General features: G+C 56.5%; 8 protein-coding genes and 1 non-coding gene across 9 annotated transcripts; 6 read left to right on the forward strand and 3 right to left on the reverse strand.

The window, feature by feature from the left end:
- Positions 1 to 532: 532 nt before the first annotated feature.
- Positions 533 to 2991, forward strand: N657DRAFT_580540 (heterokaryon incompatibility Het-C; the record flags this gene model as incomplete). The annotated part of the gene is made up of 7 exons (XM_062789465.1): positions 533 to 677; positions 738 to 898; positions 952 to 1338; positions 1395 to 1524; positions 1579 to 1618; positions 1669 to 2325; positions 2391 to 2991. The coding sequence occupies 7 exons, from the start codon at positions 533 to 535 to the stop codon at positions 2989 to 2991; spliced, it is 2121 nt and encodes a 706-aa protein (XP_062643804.1).
- Positions 2992 to 3365: 374 nt separating this feature from the next.
- Positions 3366 to 5464, reverse strand: N657DRAFT_625965 (protein serine/threonine phosphatase 2C; the record flags this gene model as incomplete). Its single annotated transcript, XM_062790768.1, has 1 exon — positions 3366 to 5464. The coding sequence occupies exon 1, from the start codon at positions 5283 to 5285 to the stop codon at positions 3366 to 3368; it is 1920 nt and encodes a 639-aa protein (XP_062643805.1). The 5' UTR covers positions 5286 to 5464.
- Positions 5465 to 6009: 545 nt separating this feature from the next.
- Positions 6010 to 7400, forward strand: N657DRAFT_580632 (chorismate synthase; the record flags this gene model as incomplete). The annotated part of the gene is made up of 3 exons (XM_062789473.1): positions 6010 to 6044; positions 6101 to 6339; positions 6394 to 7400. The coding sequence occupies 3 exons, from the start codon at positions 6010 to 6012 to the stop codon at positions 7398 to 7400; spliced, it is 1281 nt and encodes a 426-aa protein (XP_062643806.1).
- Positions 7401 to 7481: 81 nt separating this feature from the next.
- Positions 7482 to 8021, forward strand: N657DRAFT_649608 (uncharacterized protein). Its single transcript, XM_062793762.1, has one exon. It carries the CDS (start codon positions 7656 to 7658, stop codon positions 7947 to 7949), a length of 294 nt encoding a protein of 97 aa, XP_062643807.1. The 5' UTR covers positions 7482 to 7655; the 3' UTR covers positions 7950 to 8021.
- Positions 8022 to 11142: 3121 nt separating this feature from the next.
- N657DRAFT_625969 (uncharacterized protein) lies at positions 11143 to 13217 on the reverse strand (the record flags this gene model as incomplete). The annotated part of the gene is made up of 4 exons (XM_062790769.1): positions 11143 to 12081; positions 12142 to 12243; positions 12294 to 12710; positions 12789 to 13217. 4 exons carry the CDS (start codon positions 13215 to 13217, stop codon positions 11143 to 11145), a joined length of 1887 nt encoding a protein of 628 aa, XP_062643808.1.
- Positions 13218 to 14012: 795 nt separating this feature from the next.
- Positions 14013 to 16813, forward strand: N657DRAFT_636913 (uncharacterized protein; the record flags this gene model as incomplete). The annotated part of the gene is made up of 10 exons (XM_062791470.1): positions 14013 to 14018; positions 14091 to 14434; positions 14503 to 14968; positions 15026 to 15198; positions 15254 to 15352; positions 15411 to 15556; positions 15617 to 15668; positions 15724 to 16289; positions 16351 to 16716; positions 16788 to 16813. The coding sequence occupies 10 exons, from the start codon at positions 14013 to 14015 to the stop codon at positions 16811 to 16813; spliced, it is 2244 nt and encodes a 747-aa protein (XP_062643809.1).
- A 346-nt stretch (positions 16814 to 17159) lies between these two features.
- On the forward strand, positions 17160 to 18463 carry N657DRAFT_658742 (inosine/uridine-preferring nucleoside hydrolase; the record flags this gene model as incomplete). The annotated part of the gene is made up of 4 exons (XM_062794921.1): positions 17160 to 17263; positions 17332 to 17686; positions 17776 to 18341; positions 18442 to 18463. 4 exons carry the CDS (start codon positions 17160 to 17162, stop codon positions 18461 to 18463), a joined length of 1047 nt encoding a protein of 348 aa, XP_062643810.1.
- A 250-nt stretch (positions 18464 to 18713) lies between these two features.
- Positions 18714 to 20250, forward strand: N657DRAFT_693366 (glycoside hydrolase family 24 protein). The gene is made up of 3 exons (XM_062797213.1): positions 18714 to 19308; positions 19413 to 19543; positions 19611 to 20250. The coding sequence occupies exons 1-3, from the start codon at positions 18951 to 18953 to the stop codon at positions 19893 to 19895; spliced, it is 774 nt and encodes a 257-aa protein (XP_062643811.1). The 5' UTR covers positions 18714 to 18950; the 3' UTR covers positions 19896 to 20250.
- A 215-nt stretch (positions 20251 to 20465) lies between these two features.
- On the reverse strand, positions 20466 to 20564 carry N657DRAFT_t143. The gene has a single exon. It is a non-coding gene; the product is annotated as a tRNA-Asp (tRNA).
- Positions 20565 to 20686: the final 122 nt, after the last annotated feature.

The following is a 20686-nucleotide window of genomic DNA, read 5'->3' on the forward strand; positions in this document are numbered from 1 at the left end:
ATTTGAAAGGACAGAACTGAGAGCTGGATGAGAGGCTGAGGCCTCCATTGCGGCACCTCTCTCCAACACCACTAGATATTCTATTTCATCGGAGACAAATTAGAATGCACCGTATCAGCACGCTGTAATTAGGTTCATATTCCTTGCTGGACGGAGTTATAGCATTATACTTGCGATTGCGATAGCAAGCTTGAACCGGCTGTGCCGCTGAGATCTGACGTAAAGAAACCGGTTCTTGGCATCCGAAGAGAACCAGCGAAGCTCACCCTTAGCTTCCAGCTTCAATAATAGGCCGCCGTTTGCCAGGTATTCCGGTTTACCCTCGTTCGTGGTTTTGTCGAGTCATCGTTGAAATTCCACCCAACCAAGCCAAATCCCAGGCGTCAGTGGTGAAATCGGCCATCGGCTTTCAGGGCTTCCAAGGGAAATAACAAAATACCCAAAGATCGCATTTGCGCTCAACCAAGTTTCATACCGGTTGACAGGGCTGTCGTCAGCTGCTAGTATCGCCGTCACACTCATCGCAGGCGCCATGGCTGGTTACAGAAGGGCTTGGAGCAGTGCGCTCCTGGTCTTGGGCCTGCTGCTTTTTGTTCTGCCCGGCAAAGCCGCTGCCTTTGGTGCTGGCAACATTCCATCCATCGCCCAGGTCGAGGGCCACAACTGGAGACATGGCGGTGCGTAATCATTTACGGGGTGGAGGAAAGCAAGGCTCATAGCTAATGCGCCGTCGAAAGACATCGAGGACATGCTCAAGACGGTCGCCTTCCTGCACGGCAAGAAGTGGACTTCCATGATGATTGGCCGTGTTTACTTTGGAAACTGGCTCAGGGACTATTCGCAGGCTGTTGATGTTGGCAGCCTGAAGGGCATCAACGCGGCCACCATCAGGATTATTGTGAGTAGTTCATCCGCTATGCGCTCTCAAGGGCCACTCTACTCACTTCTTAGGTTTGGGTCCTGTCGTTCATGGCCAACGGCTATGCGACCGAAGAATTCGAAGTCACCGAGGAGCGTCTGGGCGTCTACCGCCCCGAGGAGCACATCGACAACCCCCTGGGCTACGCCGACGGCCAGGATGCCCGCCGGTACGACACCCGCCTGCGAGGACCCGTAGACCCCCGGGAGCTCGAGATCGACCCGCGCACCGGCATGAAGAACTACATCGCCAACGAGTCCGGCGGATGGGCCACCAGCGCCGGCTATCTCCGCTGGAGCTTTGCCCGCAGCATTCACTTTGGTCGCGTCTACACAAACGGCGCGAACGGCACCTCCGGCAAGGAGGCAGATCTGTGCGAAGCCCTGCGGTGCTTGGGCCAAGCTCTGCACTGTATGGAGGTATGTCAGTCATCAGCAGACCCAACACGACGTTCGACTGACTGAGGTGTGAACAGGACTTCAGCGCCCACAGCAACTACTGCGAGCTTGCTCTCGTTGAGCTGGGCTATCACAACGTCTTCCCTCACTGCGGCAGTGCCACACAGATCCATCTAAACGGCAGGATGGTCTATCCCCTCGTTACGGGTATATGGCCCCTCCGGGACTAACTATGAGGGATAGTGCTGACGGCCAGAACAGGAACATTTGGGGCTGTGGACTTTTTGCACTCGGTCCTTGGGTAGGCATACTCAAACCGCTATCAGCATGCCACCTACTAACCTGTGCCAGTGAAGCCAACGACCACTTCACTCAGTCGGAAGTCGATGAAATCGACGTCGCTCTCAAGAATGCCGAGCAGACGAACAAATCTGGCGATGGCCAGCGCGGCTTCTTTAGTGGTCCGGGCTCGGGCGGAAGTGACTTTATCTCCCTCGTTGGCCAACTCCCTGGCGTTGGTGATGGCTTTGCCTCGCAGGCTAGAAATCTCAAGGCCATGTCCGAAGCACAGGAGCAGGAAAACGCTCGCTCCGCGGGCAACGTCAACGTCGTCCCAGGCATGAGCCCCAACTTCGACCCAGTCAAGGTATCCGGACAGATCTACCCGATCCTCGAGTTCCGTGACAAGATTGTGCGGTCCATCAACAACATGATCTCCAAAATCCCCGGTCTGGAGAACCTGCTAGAGCATATCAGCGAGACGCTGACGGCCTTCATCCTCGGCCTGCTTGCCCCCTTTGTCCGCCCAATCATCAACCAGGTGTCCAAGGCGCTCAAGGAAGGCTCCGCGGGCCTGATTGAGACGAGCGCCAACCAGCAGCTTGAACCGTGGACCAACCCGCGCTGCGACAACCCGACCCACTCAATGCTCTCCAAGGACCATTTCACCAACATCCTCAACTCGTGCGCCGGCCGTGTCGCCGCCATCATCCTGCAATACGTCGTCCCGTAAGCCATTCATCTCCTCCCTCCCACCTGTGCTGTCCTTGGCTAATGAAACCACATTTGTAAAGCCGCGTCATGTACGCCTGGGAAAACCCCGGCGTGCCCGTCGACGAAGTAGTCAACGACGTCCTGCGCGCCTTCCACCACCCGGCGGCGCGCAACGAGCAGATCCAGATCCAGCGCGATATGTTCGAGACGGTGCGCAAATGGACGCAGGAAACCCGTTACCGCGACCAACTTAATTATCTGCTCTCATCGGAGTCGGTCAAGAACCACAAGAACCACGTCCTCAGCGGCGGCGACCCGGGCAGCCGCTCCATCCCCGGGGGCGGGTGCGGCCACGGCGACGGAGGCCACGGCAAGCCGGCCGGCTCGCTATGGTCGCACATACAGAACCTAAATCGCGAGAGCGGGGGCAGCGGCACGGCGGCCGGAGGGGGTGGGTATGCCGGCAGCTATGAGGGACAGCCGACGCTGTCCCCTGCGCAGCAGCAGCATTCGTATGGCGGAGGAGGAGGGTATCCCGGCCAGGGCGCCTACGGACAACAGCAGCCCCAGCCGCATTATGGTGGGCAACACCAGCCAGGGTATGGCGCGCCGCAACATGGGGGGTATCCGCCGCATGGCCAGCCGCCGTCGGGATCGTGGGGGCAGTACCCGCGTTATTGAACCGGCGTTAAGGGGTTGAGGATAGATGTCGATGTCAACGTGGTATATGTCCTGTCTATGTTTCATGTCTAGGTTAGGTCTGCGATCTGTCAACAGGCGGACGCCGTTCGTTGATTTAAAGGTTAGGAGTGTCTCTATTGTGAAGAGCAAGCAGTGAATTCGAGATGGATACCTCTCTTGAGCCAAACGCCGTTTGCTACTCCCTGAGGGCCCTTCTTACTCATATATAACCCGATCCAATGCTCCAACCGCGAGAATATGCTCTGCTATGCGACCTGTTCCCCATTCCAACACATACCTTATACACAAGAAACAAAAGAGATATCTCCGTCTGAGGGAGAGGGAGCAAAACAGGACGATCCCCCCTAAATGTGCTATCTCCCCCTCCGTCTCGGATCCAAAGCCTCGCTCCTCCTCATCTCCCGCATCTCCCTCGTCCCCAAACTGCCCACCCCGCCCTCATCCCTCCTCTCCCACCCGCCGAGCCTCACAACAAGGCACGTCGCATTATCCCCATCCCCGCTCACCTCAGTCGCGTACTCGACCACCTTGCGGGCCCCTTGCTCCGGCGTGCGCGCCTCCTTGATGACATCCACAATCTCCTGGTCGCTCAGCGTGCCGCTCACCCCATCCGACGCAAGCACAAGGAACGAAAACTCGGCCGGCTTCAGGTCGACACGCGAAAAATCCGGCTCGGCCGACACCCCGATGCGCTTGCTCTGCATGTCGCCAAACGCCCGGCTGTTCGCAAGCCCCTGGATCCGCTCCTCGCCGAACGAATCCGTCACCAGCGAGTCGGAGACATAGCGCGTCAGCCGTCTTGATTCGGCGGGCGAGGAGGGGCGGTGGTCCTGCGTGAGCGGCAACGGCAAGCCCGTGGCCGTCTCGCAGAGCAGGATGCGTGTGTCGCCGACGTGGGCGACGACCAGGGTGGAGTGCGCGGCTGGGTGCCAGAAGGGAGCTGGGGTGGGCGTCGAGATCAGGGCGATTGAAGCGGTGGAACCGCCTTTGAAGCGTGTGGTTCCGCCGATGCCATGACCAGAGGGGGGCAAGTGGGGTGAGCCGAGAATTTCGTCTTTGTTGAGGGGGAAGTCGGAGACGTAGGGGTCGTCTGGGTCGGGCTTACGCGCCTGAGCGGTGACGAAATCTAGGTCAGCGCGGAGGAAGGCATAGGTGAGGACTGATTCGAGGGTTACGCGGTGTGGTTGATGGGGGTGGGGTTGTTGTTGGTCGGGGGAGAAGGGTAGGGCGGAAGGTTCGCGGGTGGAGGGGGCCATCGGGACGGAGAAGTAGTTGGGGCGGAAGCGGCGGAAGTAGCCGCCTATTGTGCGCTTGTACTCGGCGAGGAGGTCGGATTCGAGTTTACAGGCGTCGGAGTCGTCCGCCACAGTCTCTTGGGGCTGTTGCTCCTGGATATGATGCGCGATCTCTCGCTGGGGAGTCATGGCCTCGGGCTCCCTCATGGAGTCGGGGGCACCGGGTTCCCGCTTCAGGCTGCTCTTGAGCCCAAACTCGGCGGCGGCCTGCTCGATGTACCCGTGCAGCTCATCTCGCAAGAACTCGCTGCACTCACTTCCGCCGTGTCCGTCGAAGATGCCAAAGTAGAAGACCTGGGGGTCACCCAATGCGCTGGCGGCACTTGTGCCCTCGCCTGCCGCCGCCGTCCTCGCCGCCTGGTGCCGCACCAGGCTGATGGGTACCCTCTTGGCAAAGGCGGGAATGTGGATGGTCCCGGCCTGGTACGTGTCTTCATTGGAGACGCGCTGGCCGCGGGAGTTTGAGGCGCCGAAGTGATGCTTGGCGCTGCGTAGGGGTATTCGAACGACTGTCAAATCCCGACTGGGCATGTTCGGCGGTGCGGCAGCCGGGGCAGAGCCTGCGTCTGGGGTATGAGGAGTCGAGGCGGATCGTGGGAGCTTGTGGCCTGGACCGGCCGACGAGCGGGAATCGGGGTGTAGCGAGGACGACGGGAGGTGCGTCACGAAGTAGTTGTGGAAGTATCGGCGAGAGGGCTGAGTACCGCCAAGTTGCTGGATCTGGCCGTCGCGGAGTTCTGTCGCATCTCGGACAACCCGTGCTGTGCCCCAATTCGAGACCAAGACGAGCGGTCGTCGGGTCCGGGAAGTTTGTAACGCGCGTACTGACATGGCAATGGTCCTGTTTTGAATCTGTTGTTGGCGGCCGTGGAAGAATGTCGCGACATAGCCCAAGAACGCATCAAGAAGATGTGTGTTTTCTGTTCGTGAGGCTGTTTTCGTGGCTGGTCCTAAATGTGGACGGCGATACAGAGGCATTGCTCAGGCAGCGAGCTAATGCAGGTCGCCGGCTTGTAACAGTGCGCAAGTGAGCAATCGTAAAATCTGCGGCCATTGCACGGCAGGCGAATCGGTGATACGGTGTTGAAGGCTGTTGTGCGGTGTGTTGTCCGCGCCTATGTTTGCTTCCCGCTGGGCGCTTTCCTACGAAAAAATACGGTCTTGCAGCGATTGGTGGGAGCAGCAGGATTAGGATGCTTGGCAGCCAGGGGTATGTAAAACTTCCAACACCGGGTAAGCTCTTGGCCTTTAAACTTATAGAACTGTGTATTCATGAACAGAAGGATATCCAGCTAAGGTGGTATGTCATGAATATTATCTCCTTGTCACCAGACTTGACAATCTCCCGTCTAGAAAGTGTCGTCTGAGCTGGCCATGAGTGAAAGGTGGGGCTGAGAGCCTGAACTAACGTCATATCACGTACGCACACTAAGGGGTAAGACTCCTACAAGACGCCCCACACTACTCCGTAGCGTACTCCGGGCCGTAGTGTACCTTTGTCGCCGGGGTCCGATGACGGCGAATGGAGGGGCAGTCATTGAGCTTTTTCAGCCCGCAACCAGGATCTGTTTGGCATCGCGAATACACCACCTGCTCTCCACTGAGTCACCAGCCTAGTTTGAGGGCCAGTTGTGTTGACATCGACGAAGCCGGCATTTGCCTGGCCTCAACTGCAATTTCCTGGCATTCCCCCATCCTCACCATGTCGACCTTCGGAGAGTACTTTCGGGTCACCACGTACGGTTCACACCCCCGCTTTGCCTGAATCAGCACCACCATACTGACTAGCCCAGCTACGGCGAGTCGCACTGCCGCTCCGTGGGATGCATTGTCGACGGCTGCCCGCCGGGCATGGAGCTCACCGAGGAAGACATTCAGCCCCAGATGACCCGCCGGCGCCCGGGCCAAAGCGCCATCACAACGCCGCGCAACGAGAAAGACCGCGTGCTGATCCAGAGCGGAACCGAGTTCGGCGTCACCCTGGGGACACCAATTGGCATGATGGTCATGAACGAGGACCAGCGGCCGAAGGGTAGGTTCTACTGGACCAGCTCGTTGATTTACGGCTGACACATTCTATCTGCAGACTATGGCAACAAGACGATGGACATGTATCCCAGACCCAGCCACGCCGACTGGACCTACCTCGAGAAATACGGCGTTAAGGCGAGCAGCGGCGGAGGGAGGAGTAGCGCGCGCGAGACCATTGGCCGCGTCGCCGCCGGCGCCATCGCCGAGAAGTACCTGAAGCTGGCATACGGCATTGAGATCGTCGCCTTCACCAGCTCCGTCGGCAACGTCCATCTGTTCCCGCCAACGGCCGAACACCCCAGCCCGAGCACGAACCCCGCGTTCCTCTCGCTCCTCCAAACTATCGACCGCAAGACAGTCGACAACCACCTCCCCGTTCGCTGCCCCGACGAGGCCATGACGAAGAAAATGGAAGAGTACATTGCTGAGTTCCGGGACCGCGACGACAGCATAGGCGGGACTGTCACCTGCGTCATTCGCAACGCCCCGAGTGGCCTCGGAGAGCCCTGCTTCGACAAACTCGAGGCCAAGCTGGCCCACGCGATGCTTAGCATCCCGGCGACCAAGGGCTTCGAGATAGGATCTGGTTTCGGCGGCTGCGAGGTTCCAGGCTCAACCCACAACGACCCCTTCATCTCGGCGGCCGACGTCGAGCTCCCCTCCGGCGTGGCTGAGAGCGGTGCCGCTAAGTTCGGTCTTCCTCGACCCAAGCTGACGACCAAGACCAACTACTCTGGCGGGATTCAAGGGGGCATCTCCAACGGCGCCCCTATTTACTTCAGGGTCGCCTTCAAGCCGGCCGCCACCATCGGCCAGGAGCAGCGGACTGCGACGTATGACGGCGCGTCGGAGGGGATCCTGGCCGCCAAGGGACGGCACGACCCGTGCGTGGTTCCGCGGGCGGTGCCCATCGTCGAGGCCATGGCTGCGCTTGTCCTGATGGACGCGGTGCTGGCGCAGCAGGCAAGACACACCGCAAAGAGCCTGCTGCCGCCATTGAAGCAGACAGTTAACTCGGGTAAACCCGCGGGGAATGGGGTTACGGAGACCGAGGCAAAATAGAGTGGGCAAACAGTCGAATCGATGTTGGGATACCCGGATCACTTGCACCTACCCCAGATGCTGTCATCTGTGATGTGTTGCTCTGGTTTGACTGCAGCAACATTGAGAGATGTGTCTGATTGCTCCACAGAGTGGAAGATCAAAGCATGCTGTTAAATCGCACCCAGATGCCAACGGAACAGCAAAGCCATTTCCCAAATACGGAGGTAACACAGATACTTTTGCAGAGCCCTCGAGGGCATGACGCCGTAAGGCATGAAGCAAATGCCCCGACTGTCATACTTCCTCCAGAGCAACCCTCCAACCGTCATTTTCGCGCTTCATTCTTCATGGTGCCCCTTAACTCCGCTGAACACCAGCCCAAGGGTCATGATGAGTCGGCTCAACCCTCGGTCCGACTCCTCCAACAGCACCATAATCTTCTGTTCCTCGCCGCTGCTCGGCCTCCTCTCTCTCATGCCTCTCGCTGTCCGCAGGAACCTCCTCCTCCTCATCCACAACGTCTCGATACCCTACCCCATCACGATCCCCTTCCGTCCCAGCTTCTAGCAAGGGCCGTCTACCCGCTTCAACCCTCCTCTCTGCGCCCCCAAACCACCTATTCAAACCCGCCACCCACCCATCCCCTTCAAATCCATACCCCCTCCCCTGAGCACCCCGCCCAGCCAAAACAACAGCAAGAATCTGAAGCAGCCCAACGCAGAGCACAACGCACACCTCCCCGCCCACCGCACCCCTCAACGCCCCCTCCCACCCAGGCAAGCAAGGGCTGTGCCGTCCAAACTGGGCCTCACACGCGCCTCTATCCGGGTGATTACCCCTGGGAAAAGGCCAGGCCATGTCCCGCGTGGAGCGGAATCCGCAGCAGCTGAGCGCGTCTTGGATATGCTGAATGGCGCGGGCGTCGTGCGAGCGCCAGAGAGCGGCCCATTTCTCCGTTAAGAGGCAGTTCGTTGTGGACTGGGTGGTTAGGGTGGAGGTGTACAAGGTGGCGAGGATGGTGGTGAGTGTGAATTGGAGGAGGTTGAATGAAAAGAGGAGGAGGGGGGTTAGGGATAGGAGAGGGGGTTGAGAGGAGGAAGGGGTGCGTTTGCGGGCGCCGGTGTGAGGATGCTGAAAGAGGAGCGGGGTGGTGAGGGTTGTGAGCGGGGAGAGGAGGGGGAGGAGGATGGTGAGGATTGTGAGGGCTGGAGAGAGGGGAAGGGAGAGGGTTGCTATGGTGATGTGTTCGTAGCTAGGATCGTTAGTGGGGTTGTTGATCGAAAAGAGGCAGGCTTTTACATTGCGACGCCGACGAGGGCGAGAATGATCGGTGTAGGTCGTTAGCTCAGTGAAATGGAAGTGTGATCGGCCAAATGATACACACCAGAGTGAAGAGCAGCAACAGCGCCATGATCGCGGTTACTATGACGTGACCTTGACCGTTATGTTGGGAAGCCTTGATCTGTCGAGGTTGGATGATGGAAGAAGCGAGGAGAAGGGAGAGATTGGGGAGAATGCTAGTGAACCCCAAGTTTAAGGAGGTTGGAAAAGCGGATAGCTGCGTCAAGAGCAAACCCCGCTGCCCTGCCAGATCCCGCAAGCCACCCGAACATTGGATAAAGTCGTGCTTGAAGTCCAGCTGATCGTCTTAGATTTAATCGTCTTACACCCATTTCAATCAAAGATGAGAGGCCCACCATTATCGATTTCCGCATATAGGGAAGGCCCGGGGCCTACCCTTTTCCCCTCAAGCTGTTGTCGAGTTGTGTCGCGCCTTCTCACGCAAATCGTGAAGACAGGCAGGCACCAGGGCAAAACCCTTGAGGTAGGATCCGTCTTGTCTGGAAAGTGCGGCCCTTTAAGATGAATTATCTGGCTCTTGGGCCACGTCTTGATGTTGATGTTGAGAGAAGACTGACAAACAAACACAACACAGCTTGATTCCGCTTGCCATAGCTTTTATTTACGACCGCTTCGAAAACCACCGCGCCCAGGGCTTTAGCGTGGAACAATGTCAGGAATTCGACACCGCCAGCTGATCAATGCCACGATCCGTTCGCTCGAAGCATGCGGCCACCAGGTCGTGCCCGTCGCAGGCATCAAGCAGCTCGCCGCCACGTTCGCCGCTGGATAGCACGAATCATGGGACCTGGCGTTACCCACCGCTCAAGGCATGTAGGGCGCCCGACGGGAGGCGCAGGTCTCGGCATTGCTGGACGCATACCAGATTTCTCATTTGTTTCCGGATTCGGCAACCCTCTCGCTCTCCCACGACAAGGCGCCGACCAAAGTATTTCTTTGCCATGGCCCTGTACCTCCTCAAGAAAACCTGATGCAGAGGATAACCTTGCCGGACAGATGGTTCTAAAGCACGAAAGAATGCGGATAACCGGATCGTTTACCGTTTTGCCTTCAGCTTCCTTCGACAGCGGCGTTAAATCTTGACTCGGCCATTGCAGAGGCGCTTGTGCAGACCCAACATTTGAGAACTCCGCTGCGGATGGATTTTCCCCTCATCAAACCCAACTGCGAAGGCTCTACGAAGGGAATATACCCGTTCAGCAAAGTGCAAACGATGGACGAGCTGCGGGAAGGTGTGCGCAAACTGCATGCCCAGTTCCCTAAAGCAGGACATCTTCATCGAGAAATACCTCGAAGAGGAGTACACCGTCAGCATAATCGGGACGTGAACGTCGGCAAGGGTCATTGGAACGGCTCAGCTTGACTGGAAATCCTCCGCGGTGCAGGATATCCGCGACGCAAACTACCATCCGTTCTGGGCCCAACAAGATGATCGTCCCATTCGAGTGGTGAGTGCAAGGGACAATATCCAGAGGTCAGAGAAACGGAGAATCGGGCGCTCGAAGCCTGGCGGGCTCTCGGTTGCCGGGATATCGACTGCGTGGATATCCGATGGATATAAACCCGGTCTATTTGGGATTCCTTTTGTTCTTGGGGTAGGTTTGCGTCCTGACTCGTATGAAGGAGAGAGATTACAGTTGATTGACTGCTCGGAACAGATCAACGAAATCCCTAGCATGCGACCAGGCCCGGTGCTGACCAAGACCGCTGAATCCTGCGGACTCAGCCATAAGCAGCTTTCTTGGAGCTGTGCTGGAGACTGCCTTGGAGCGGGTGTCCTCAGTTGAAGTTGAAGGACAAATCAACTTGAACCAAGTCAAGAATTGATAGACACGGTTGTGGATAAGCGAGAAAGCGCAGACCGGTGAATGAATGTTTCGAGGTTATCGTACGATGCATAATACACTAGGGTGATTGAGATGCAGTACGGAGTATTTGTATCCGTACTTCTTCAAATACGCAAACGCGGGTACTTGCCATTGTAACCACTTTCGCAATCCGGCAACGTCCCTGGCTGGCCCAGCATCTTACCTCCAGCTCCCACTGCCTTTTCCTCCACCACATCGTGCACCATCCATCGCCATGCATCATTGTTCCTGCTTGCTTGTATTCTGCAGCACGGCTCTACTGTACCTTGAAACGGTCTTAAACTTCCAAACTCAGATTTACGTGGTGTTACTCCTGAATTAAGACGAAGTTTCGAGGTCAGAAGCCGGACGGCGAATCATGGTTTTGTTGACGCCATGTCGGATGCGAACCACCCATTTCAGCATTGCAGCAACAGTACCATATAACTGATGGCCCATTCGAGTTTCAGTCACCTGACTTCAAAACCATTTCCTTTCAAAAAAAGGCTCGGGCCCCAGCGGCGCCCGAGCCCCGTTTCCGTTGAATATCTTCAGCCCGGAACCCCGACCCCTAAACGGTCTGGCTGCTGCCTCTTTCCCTCTGGAACCCAGTCCTTCCATTGCAGCCGAATGATCTCATACAACAACACTAGCCCTTGGCTCCCTTGGCCTCTCCAGAAGACAGGACTCCGCGTAACTTTCAGCTCCTCGCCGTATCTGACCCGCCTCTGCCACAAGTACGACCGGAACCCAACCCAGTACACGAAAGCCGCCGCAATCACCGCCAGAGTCATTGTCTGACCAGCAAACCAGGGCACTTTGCCATTTGACCGCGACAGAAACATGTGCATTGGATCCGGTATCCAGAACGCCACCAACGGAACCGCATTGGTCACGGTAAACACCACCGCCGCTATCACCCCGAGAGTGTGCGGGACTGGTGACTTGGAGCGCCACGTACTGCCCGGCCACAGCCGCAACCGCAGCATGGCGACGCCAATCAGGGTGAACCACACGATGTCGAGGCCGTAGGCATATGCCGTGGTCAGGAGGGAATATCCCGGCAGCGGGCTGAAGGGCTCCCCTATCGCAGTCCCTCTGGCAGTCCCGAGCACAGCGGCCAAGATGAGGATCGTGGTAACGGTCCAGTGCAGGAGGAGCGCAGCAGCCGGGGCCTTATGGCTGTGCAGCCGGTGACCCTCCTCGTGCGCTGGCAGGCGGCGAAACCCATGACGGAACGAGAAGTCGTAGCTTGAAGCGAGATACAGGGAAAACGGGAAAATGCCTTCCTTGGCTACTTCCTGCTTCACCTTTGCCGCGGTGAAGGTAAAAACGATGACATTACCAATGGCGGAGAGGGCTCTAAGGGCACCGCAGGCAGCTTGCACCTGGCTAAGGTCAGAGGAAGCCCGCCCAACGGTGCGCTTGAAGTATTCGAGGACAACGTCTATGTTGGGCTGGAAGAGCACGTCCTTGGGAATCACTGCAGCCTGCGCAATGGTGAGTATGAGTTCACACTCTCAACAGAGGAGTTGTACGGGAGAACTGACATAGAGGATGTTGAGCACCATGAACAGAACACAGATCAAACCAACGCCAATGCTGGAAGCCCGCGCAAAGTTCTTTCGGGGGTTTTGGATCTCGGCGAGGACCTATTCTCTCAGGTGAGACGGGTTCCAAATCCACGGCATGGAGCTCTTACATAGTTCGCCTGGTGAAACCCTCCGAATGGAAACATGACCATGACCAAGGCCTCTGCGTATCGATACACGCCGTGAGGAGTGGCGGGTGTCTTGGAAAAGGAAGTGGCACTGTCGAGGTTGGCGTTTGAGAGGCTCTTGTCATGCCACGCCAGGCCGAAGACGATCAACAGGATCAGGATCAGCAGCTTCAGCATGCCCAGGAGGTTGTTCAACCAAAGGCCCCATCTCCGGGACATGCCGTGCAACAGACACGAGAACGTGTTGGCGGCCATGGCGATGCCCACGATATTGCCTGAGCTTGGAGGAATCCCCGCTGCTTGAACGACTGACATTGCGAAAGCAACCGAGTTGGTCGCTGTGTTGCCAAAGACGAGAAACGAGACCCCGAAGATGCATGTTGCCAGGTACTTGGGAAGCTTGAGGAAGTAGTTGAACTGGGAGAGCGGTCAGTGACGTCCGGACAACGGATGAGTCGGTACTGACTGGGCACTTACATAGACAAGCTCAGCACCACTGCGAGGCGTTGAGATCTTGGTGCCATCCTCAAACTCCCATCTCGGGACTGTCAGTCCGAGCTCGATATACAAGACGAGCCCCGATAGCGCCATGGCCACACCGTACAGCCACATCAGGAGCGACACGCCAATGCTCTGCGTGTTATAAAACACCACTGCGGGGCTGGTGAAGATGCCCGAACCTATCTGTCGATTGAACAACAGGCAAACGACGGTGAAGGCCCCCAGGCTCGCTCCCTCCACCGGAATCTCCTCGACGATGGCGAACCGGTCTTGCTGCGCTTGATTCAGGCGGTCGACGTCTCGAGGGTCCAGCCCGCGACGCCATTTTGGCCCCTCCCCGGTCGGCGCTCCTGGCGTGTCGGGCGTGTCAGGGTTGCTGGTCACGGATCCTCGGTCTAACTCCATGGTGTCTATGGGCCGCACCAATCCATGGATCTTGAAAGGGGAAGGGATCTCCTGATACTTCAAGTTGGGGGACTCATGAGTCTTGACGGACAAGTTCCAGTCGATTGAGGACACAGCCTCGTCAAACCCCCTCCCACACCACCTTGCTGAAAGCTGATGCAAGTGCCTGCACTGCCTGCTGCCTCTTCGGAACGCTATCGACTGCAGCTGGAGTAACTTGAGTGGTAATTGGATTTCTATCAAGCCACCGACGTAGCTCCAGCTCTCAGCTCGTTCTTGGTCCTCAAGCCACAACGTCGTCATTCCAATGGAGCCGCGTGGTACGTCCTGGAATCTGCCTCGTTCTGCAGCGCCAAGGGGACCATCACGTTTCTACGGCAAGCTCGAGCGGTGCGCGACCGTTTCGCAATGTGCCTTGAGTCTGCCAGTCTGGGCCCAAGCAGGCTGTGCCGCCACTGCCCAACTTGGCCCGATGAAGAGTTGTTTCCACGACAGTGCGACGGCGGTTAGCCAGCATTCTTCCCATTTGCTCGGTGGCCGCTTCTCACATCCTACCTAATCACGGGTTCAACCTCCGCAATGTTCATCCCACATGTTGGTCCTTAACCTGCAATGTCGAGGGCCTGACTTCAGGGCTGCCGAGGCAGACTAAATACCAATCAGTTCCAGTATCAACACTCACAGAACCCGTCCGAACAGCCGGAACGATGTTCCTACCTTTCGAAATTGCGGACATCTACGGTGCCATTGAGCTAGCGTACAAAGTCATCGACGTTGGTTGGAGCAATGTCCATAATGCGCGTACGTGATTCTTCATGACGTTGAGCCAAGGTCCTGATCTTTTTCTAATTAACTTCGATTGTCCTAGACCAGCAATACCTCGAGTTCAAGCAGGATGTTGAGGGCCTCAAGGAGCAGTTGCAGACTCTTGAACTCGTTATCAAGATCGGTCAAACGAGAACCCAGGCTCTGCTCGCCCACCGGCAACCAACCCACAGCCCGAGACAACTGGACGCTATCTTCGGAAACCTCAAGGAGACACTAGAGGATTGTCGGCGCCTGCTGGATAGCCGCTCGCATTATGGCACGCGTCAGGGCCAGGGTCCGGTATCCAATATCCAATGGTTCTTGCTGGTCAAAGATGAGGTGGACATGCTACGAGATCGCATTGCGATACTCACCTCGAAACTGTCGCTCGCGCTTCAATCTCTCGAGATGTGGGTTCAATCCCGTCGTTCCCGAGAATGTCGGATGCACAATGCTAACATTGGAACTACCAAATTAGTGAGACAAGAGACGGTCAAACTGTCTTGATGCTGGAGTGCACCAACGTGGTCCTTGAAAGGATAGATCTCTTGGATGACCGTTTCTCAAGATTCCTCGGGGTGCCTCTATCGACGGAGGCGCGGCGGCGGCAGATTGAGGTCCCACAACAACTCCAGGATCTTCTCGCCTCGATAACTCTGACGAGATATGACAGTCTTACGAGCATCCCCATGATCAAGGGGGTCGAAGAGGCCATCTTCTACTGGGATAGGGCAACGAGGTGGCATGCACGGAGGCGGTCGGTTCAACCGTGCCAGGCTTTCAAGTTGGCAAACATCCTCAGGGCTTATTGGCTCCTGCAAGCCACGAAAGCGGGCGACGAATATCTGGCGGCCACCAGCACCGTGTCTGTCGAGCGCCAGATTGGACAGCAGTTTCCGCAGCTGGGCATGACGGCACGCCGATTTTTCAGTAATCTTGAGGATGTGGGTGATTCAGTAATCTGTCATCCATGCTCCGTGAGATGCTGACTGAGAAACTAGAGAATCTTGGAGGCTCATACCAAGCTGACTCAAACGGGGGAGCAAACACCCCCCCTACATCAGTTGCGAACAGTAATCGAGCAGGATATCAATGCCTGGCAAGAGCATGTCCAGTGGCAGCCACCGTCAGCAGATGATAGTAACGCAACCTCAAGTGAAAGAATGGCTACCTGGTAAGTGAGCCGATGACATGTTATGGGAGGCTTACTAAACGCTTGGGTCTGCCAGTCGTCTACGGAATGGGCAGTTACTAGACGTCTACAAGGAGTATGACGCCCCAGAGCTGCTTATCCTGGTCTTGTGCGATGCCAACCGTCTGAAACAGCAGTGGGTGTTGCTCGTAAAGAGACTAGAGTCGAGCATTGAGCTGACCGTTCTGTGCTAGTCACCACCGAGTTGACTTGGGGTGTCTGCATCTGGCCCCATGCATTGAAGCTGTGATGGGTAAGGACGGCATTTACTCTGTCACAATGAACCCCGTCAAGGGTCGCAGCCAAGTTGGCTTCAAGCTGGCGTTTCAGGGACCGGAAGGTATGTACTGTGGCCGCTTTGGTGAGAAGCACGTGAGATGTCAACTAGTACCGGTGACAGATCTCTTCGAGTTTCAGGAATGGATGACAGGGTATAAAGTGGTAGATGACTTGTCAGTCTCGCCCGCTTTAAAGCCACGTCAATAACCCGCTGACTTATTGCATTAGCCCTGGTACCGTCATCACGTCTCAAAGAGCGAACGCAATGTTTGGCGGCGAACGAAGGAGCGATACAGGCGGAGTTCAGGTCTGGTCATCGACTCGTCTCTCCTCAGGGTCCAAGTTGCCCGATGAGTTCGTTGACAAGGAGGCCACAAAAGCCGCCCGCCGCAGTATTCAACCGCCAACCGTATCGCCCTACCCACCGATGCTCGGCCCTCTAGCTTCATTTTCGCGACTCAGCCTAGCTCTGAGTCAAGGTCGCCCGTCATCAGTCCGAAGCGTATACCTTAACGGCCAAATAAGCCCTCAACGCCAGAGCAGAACCCCTTCCTTCACCGGCACCTCAACAGCCAGTTCCCCCTCCACGTCCCAGTCATCAACATCCTCGACGGTTGGAGCCACGAAGCGACCAACAAACATGATTCAGGTGGATAGGCGCGGGACTATGGGCTGCATCCTCGACCAGCCAGAACCGCCGCGTCTAGTGGTTTTCCTGCCGTCAAGAAATGAAACCCAAAACCAACGATGGAAGGGTGTGACCGCCGGTCCAGGCTCCCTTTTAGTGATTGACAGTAAGCTCAGAGCAATAAATCACCCTGTCCTTAACACCCCCTAACTTAATAGAAATTCGAGTTCTAACCCAGCGACCGCAAACAGTTGACCAATACGTCCGCATCAACCCCACGCTGTGCGATTGCCAGCAAGACTACACCAGCCAGGAATTAGGCCATGACAGGATGCTGTCCCTCGATAGCTCTACCGCGGCTCCGGGGCAATGGATGATGCCACCACGCCAGGCACCAGTGACACAAGCAGAGTGCCGAAAAGTGATTCTGCAGGTTAGCAATGCGTCTGGCATCACGGCCAGGGAGACAGACATGGATTTAGGGGCTGATGTGTCCTGGAATCTGGCGAGTGCCGGCCGGTTTCAGAGTGGGGAAGGGATGGTGACCGTGAAAAGGCTAAAGAAGGTTGCGTTGGAGTTTGCGAGTGTTGAAGGTGCGTCTTTCTTTCTGATGGTCAGCACTTGCAGTGTTTTTGCCGGAAGAACTGGGACCCGATCGATGTAGAGTGGAGGGAAACCAACATGGAGTGAACTGAACTGACCAGGAATACATAGAGCGAGTGAGGTTTGTGGATTACTTCACGAAACTGAGGCGGTTATACCTGGGGGATTTGAACGCAACTACGGTGCGATGATGCGCCCGGAGGCGACGACGAAGATCTCGGTAGAGCGGGAGTGAATGAGGTACAGAGGTGGAACTTGGCCATGGTAGGTACAGTACATAGGAAGGTTGATACTTACCGTTTTCAGCAGTTCAAGGGCGCAAGGGCCTGACAGAAGTGCTGTTTTAGCCCCGCTCAAACATTCAAATTAAGCCTATTCGTCGCCCTCTGCTTCGAACAATGGCACGTCATTTTCCCAACACATCAGAGCCAAGATGAAACAGCTTGTCGCTGTTCTTCTTTCTCTCGCCAACATTGGTCTCGTCTCCGCCGCCAAGAAGAATCTCATCATAGACACTGACCTGTTCAGCGATGTCGAGTGAGCCAACTCTACAAACGGTATTCTCCCTTATCCCGTCCGGACGCTGACCACCATCAATCCCCCAGCGATGCCGGCGCCCTTCTCCTCGCGGCGACATCCTCGGATGTGAACCTGCTCGCCGTTAACATCAACTATCCGTCCAGCTACTCGGCGCTCGCGGCGTCAGCTATCCTCTCCCACTACGGCAAAGGCCACGTCCCCATCGGCATCCAACGCCCCCTGACGAACGCCACCTTCTTTGACCGCTACTACTTTGACCTGGGTGAGTACGCTAGCAAGGTTGCCTACCACTATTCGGGCGGCAGCCTCCCCTGGGGTCACGCGGAGGAGGCCTGGGGCCCGGTGGCGCTGTATCGCAGGGTGCTCGCCGAGGCGGAAGATGGTAGCGTGACGGTTGCTTCGATTGGCTTCCTGAATAACGTAAGTCCTCACTCTGCAATACGCTGACACCCTTACAACCCTTTCGGCTCGCCTTCAAGTAAGACGATTTGATTGATACGACATCCTAGCTCTCAGCCCTCTTCAACTCCACCGCAGACGCCTTCTCCCCCCTCCCCGGCCGCGCGCTCGTCTCTCTCAAAGTCTCGGAGCTGGTCATCATGGGCGGCTCCTACCCGTCCGGCGGACCAAGCTGGAACTTTTTTGGCTCCAACGCCAGCCTGGCAGCGCACGTCATCAACACATGGGATGGACCAGGGCGGATGGTGTTTCTGGGCGACGACGTCGGCAAGTTTGTCCTCACGGGCGGCCCTCTCATGGCAGAGGGCCCCAAGGAAGACCCTGTCAGGAGGGCGTATATCTGGTATGGCTATCATCACCCGCGTCCGTTGTGGGATCCGCTAGCCGTGTGGTACGCCATACGCGGGCTGGGAAACTTATTTGAATATGGGAATCAAGGCGGGTTGGGGTATAATTTTGTTGAAGCAGACGGGTCGAACCGGTGGGTGTGGGATAAGACGGTGAGGAATCAGTTCTTTTTGCGGTTGAGGGCGGGGAATGAGACGGCGGCCGAGGAGGTTGATCGGCTGTTCTTGGAGGGTGCCTTGTCAGCTGTGAAGGGGATAGGGACAGAGGGGTGGAAGCAGTCGTCATCACCAGGGTGTTGGTCTTGTCACGGTGGACGTGAGGAGCTGTAGGAAGCTCTAGATTCTTGACCATTGAATTCTTCACTCTAGTGACACCTCACCTCGGATGTGAACAATGAATAGAATCTTCCAGCCTTATGAACACCGAAGTTGGATGCCCATTTCCATGTTCCCATCAGCTGGGGATGAACAGCGTTCGGTGCCTCGTTCAGGAGGCAGGAGAAGGGTTGCAATGCTACCTAGACACCCACTCTCGCCCCTGTAAAGCTTGGAGATATACAGTAATATTTCTGTCACGGCCAAGCGATCATTGCCATGCTTGGCAGGTCACCGTTACACCGAATGCAGCCGCAACTAAGGTACTTATGCGCTGCAATCTCAGCTCACCCCGAGCCTTGCCCTCCCCGATGGCAAACTCCTCGTCGAGGCATACTTCGCAATAAATGAAGGCCGGAACCCCTGAGCGAGCCTACTGCTAGGGTGGAATTGACAGCTTCGCTTTAGTCACTAGTCTCTAGGTACTTATTTCCGACACACCCCATACTTGGCAACCACCAGCGGCCCTGTCAGTCTTCTTAAGTTTACCATCGAAGTCAACCATGAAACTCGTCAGCATCGCCGCAGTCGCCTCTGCCCTGGCCCATGCCAGCGCGTACCTCATCACCGGCGACACGGTCAACTGCCGGGCCGGGCCAGGCACCAACTACGAGGTCAAGAGGACGTACAGCAAGGGGATCGACGTCACAATCACCTGCCAGACGCCCGGTACCAGCGTGGAGGGCCACAGCATCTGGGACAAGACGTCGGATGGCTGCTACGTGTCCGACCTCTACGTAGAGACGGGCAGCGACGGTTATGTCGTGGGCAAGTGCGGCACAACCGCGTGCGTTGCCCCCAAGTCGAACCAGGCCACGGTCGACCTGATTGCCGAGTTCGAAGGCTTCGAGCCTACTATCTGTATGTGCACTCTTTCTCCTCTCCTCTTTCTCTGTATCCTCTTTCTCTGTATTTCTCTCTCTGTGAACCAATATGCTCTCAGACGTGTTGACAATTGATATTAGACACCGACGCCGCCGGCTATCCCACGGTTGGCTACGGCCACCTCTGCAAAGATTCCACATGCTCCGACCTCAAGTACTCGATCCCGCTCTCACAGGCGGACGGCAAGAAGCTGCTGGCCGACGACATGACGGTATTTAAATCCCATTCAAACCCCCTTCACTGAATTACCCCCAACGTTAGCTAATCACAAGAACCAGCGCTTCGAGAGGTGCATCACAGCCATGACGCACGCAACCGTCAACCTGAACCAGTACGGCGCTCTCATCAGCTGGTCCTTCAATATGGGTTGCGGCGCGGCCGAGACGTCGTCGCTCATCCAGCGGCTCAACAACGGTGAGGACGTCGACACGGTGCTGTCCGAGGAGTTGCCCAGGTGGGTGTACGCCGGCGGCCAGGTACTGCCAGGCCTCGTGCGGAGGCGCAACGCCGAAATCGCGCTGGCCAGGACGCCTATGGACGACACAGCGCTGCCGGCGTGTTAACTATTAAGGGGGTTTAGTAGAGGGGATAGGCGTCAGTGATGCAACGGGGTTTGGTTGCCTGGTGTTTCCTTGGTCAAGTTGGCGTTTCTTGTTAAATTCACACACACGAGTAGAAACTATAGAGAGGCTATATAAGGGGGCGAGATTCTGGGTTCTATATCAAAGCCAACTTGGACTTTTCCGTCCTCCTAGATCCCTGACTTGGGATTGAAATACAGTACAGCCTCCGAACTGTAGTAGAATAGTCAGTCCAAGGTATTCTGGGGCCGCTTTGCAAGCCAATTCAAGTAACTTGTACGAATTCGGTATTCGACTCCAAAAACCAACCAACAGGTAAGGCGGAGAGCAAAGGGCTATGGCAATTTCGGCAACTTCTAGTTCGCGGATCATGTAAGACGTCAGGCAGGGGAGCAGGGTTGGGGTTGACTGCTGCTCACGTGCAAGGGTAGAGTGTGGTCGCGCCTTCCCAATTGAACAGATTGCCCCTCAAAAAGACCAAAAACCAAAAAAGATCTTGGACACAATATCAAAAAAACACAGAACAGCCGATGTTTCGGTTGCTGTTTTGGTCTCTCCCGCCGGGAATTGAACCCGGGTCTCGAGCGGTGTCTGAAATGGTAATCCCACTCTGATGACAAGCTCACATACTGACCACTATACTACGGAAGAATCGTGGATGTTTGTCACCCACCGTAGCTTAGCAGTCAGTGCGAGCTCTTTACCACTATATATGAATTAACTGCTCCGTCAAGCTCAAGACTCGAGACCCACTTGCCCCTGAGCCACAGGGG

The sequence above is a fragment of the Parathielavia appendiculata genome, assembly GCF_033297405.1.
Source record: "Parathielavia appendiculata strain CBS 731.68 unplaced genomic scaffold N657scaffold_20, whole genome shotgun sequence".
Classification (NCBI taxonomy): Eukaryota; Fungi; Ascomycota; class Sordariomycetes; order Sordariales; family Chaetomiaceae; genus Parathielavia; species Parathielavia appendiculata.

Coding starts and splice junctions, on each gene's coding strand:
- N657DRAFT_693366 (XM_062797213.1), top strand. CDS start 18,951: ATGAAACTCGTCAGCATCGCCGCAGTCGCCTCTGCCCTGGCCCATGCC. Junction 19,309..19,412: donor AGGCTTCGAGCCTACTATCT/GTATGTGCACTC, acceptor AATTGATATTAG/ACACCGACGCCGCCGGCTAT. Junction 19,544..19,610: donor TGCTGGCCGACGACATGACG/GTATTTAAATCC, acceptor CACAAGAACCAG/CGCTTCGAGAGGTGCATCAC.
- N657DRAFT_649608 (XM_062793762.1), top strand. CDS start 7,656: ATGAAGCAAATGCCCCGACTGTCATACTTCCTCCAGAGCAACCCTCCA.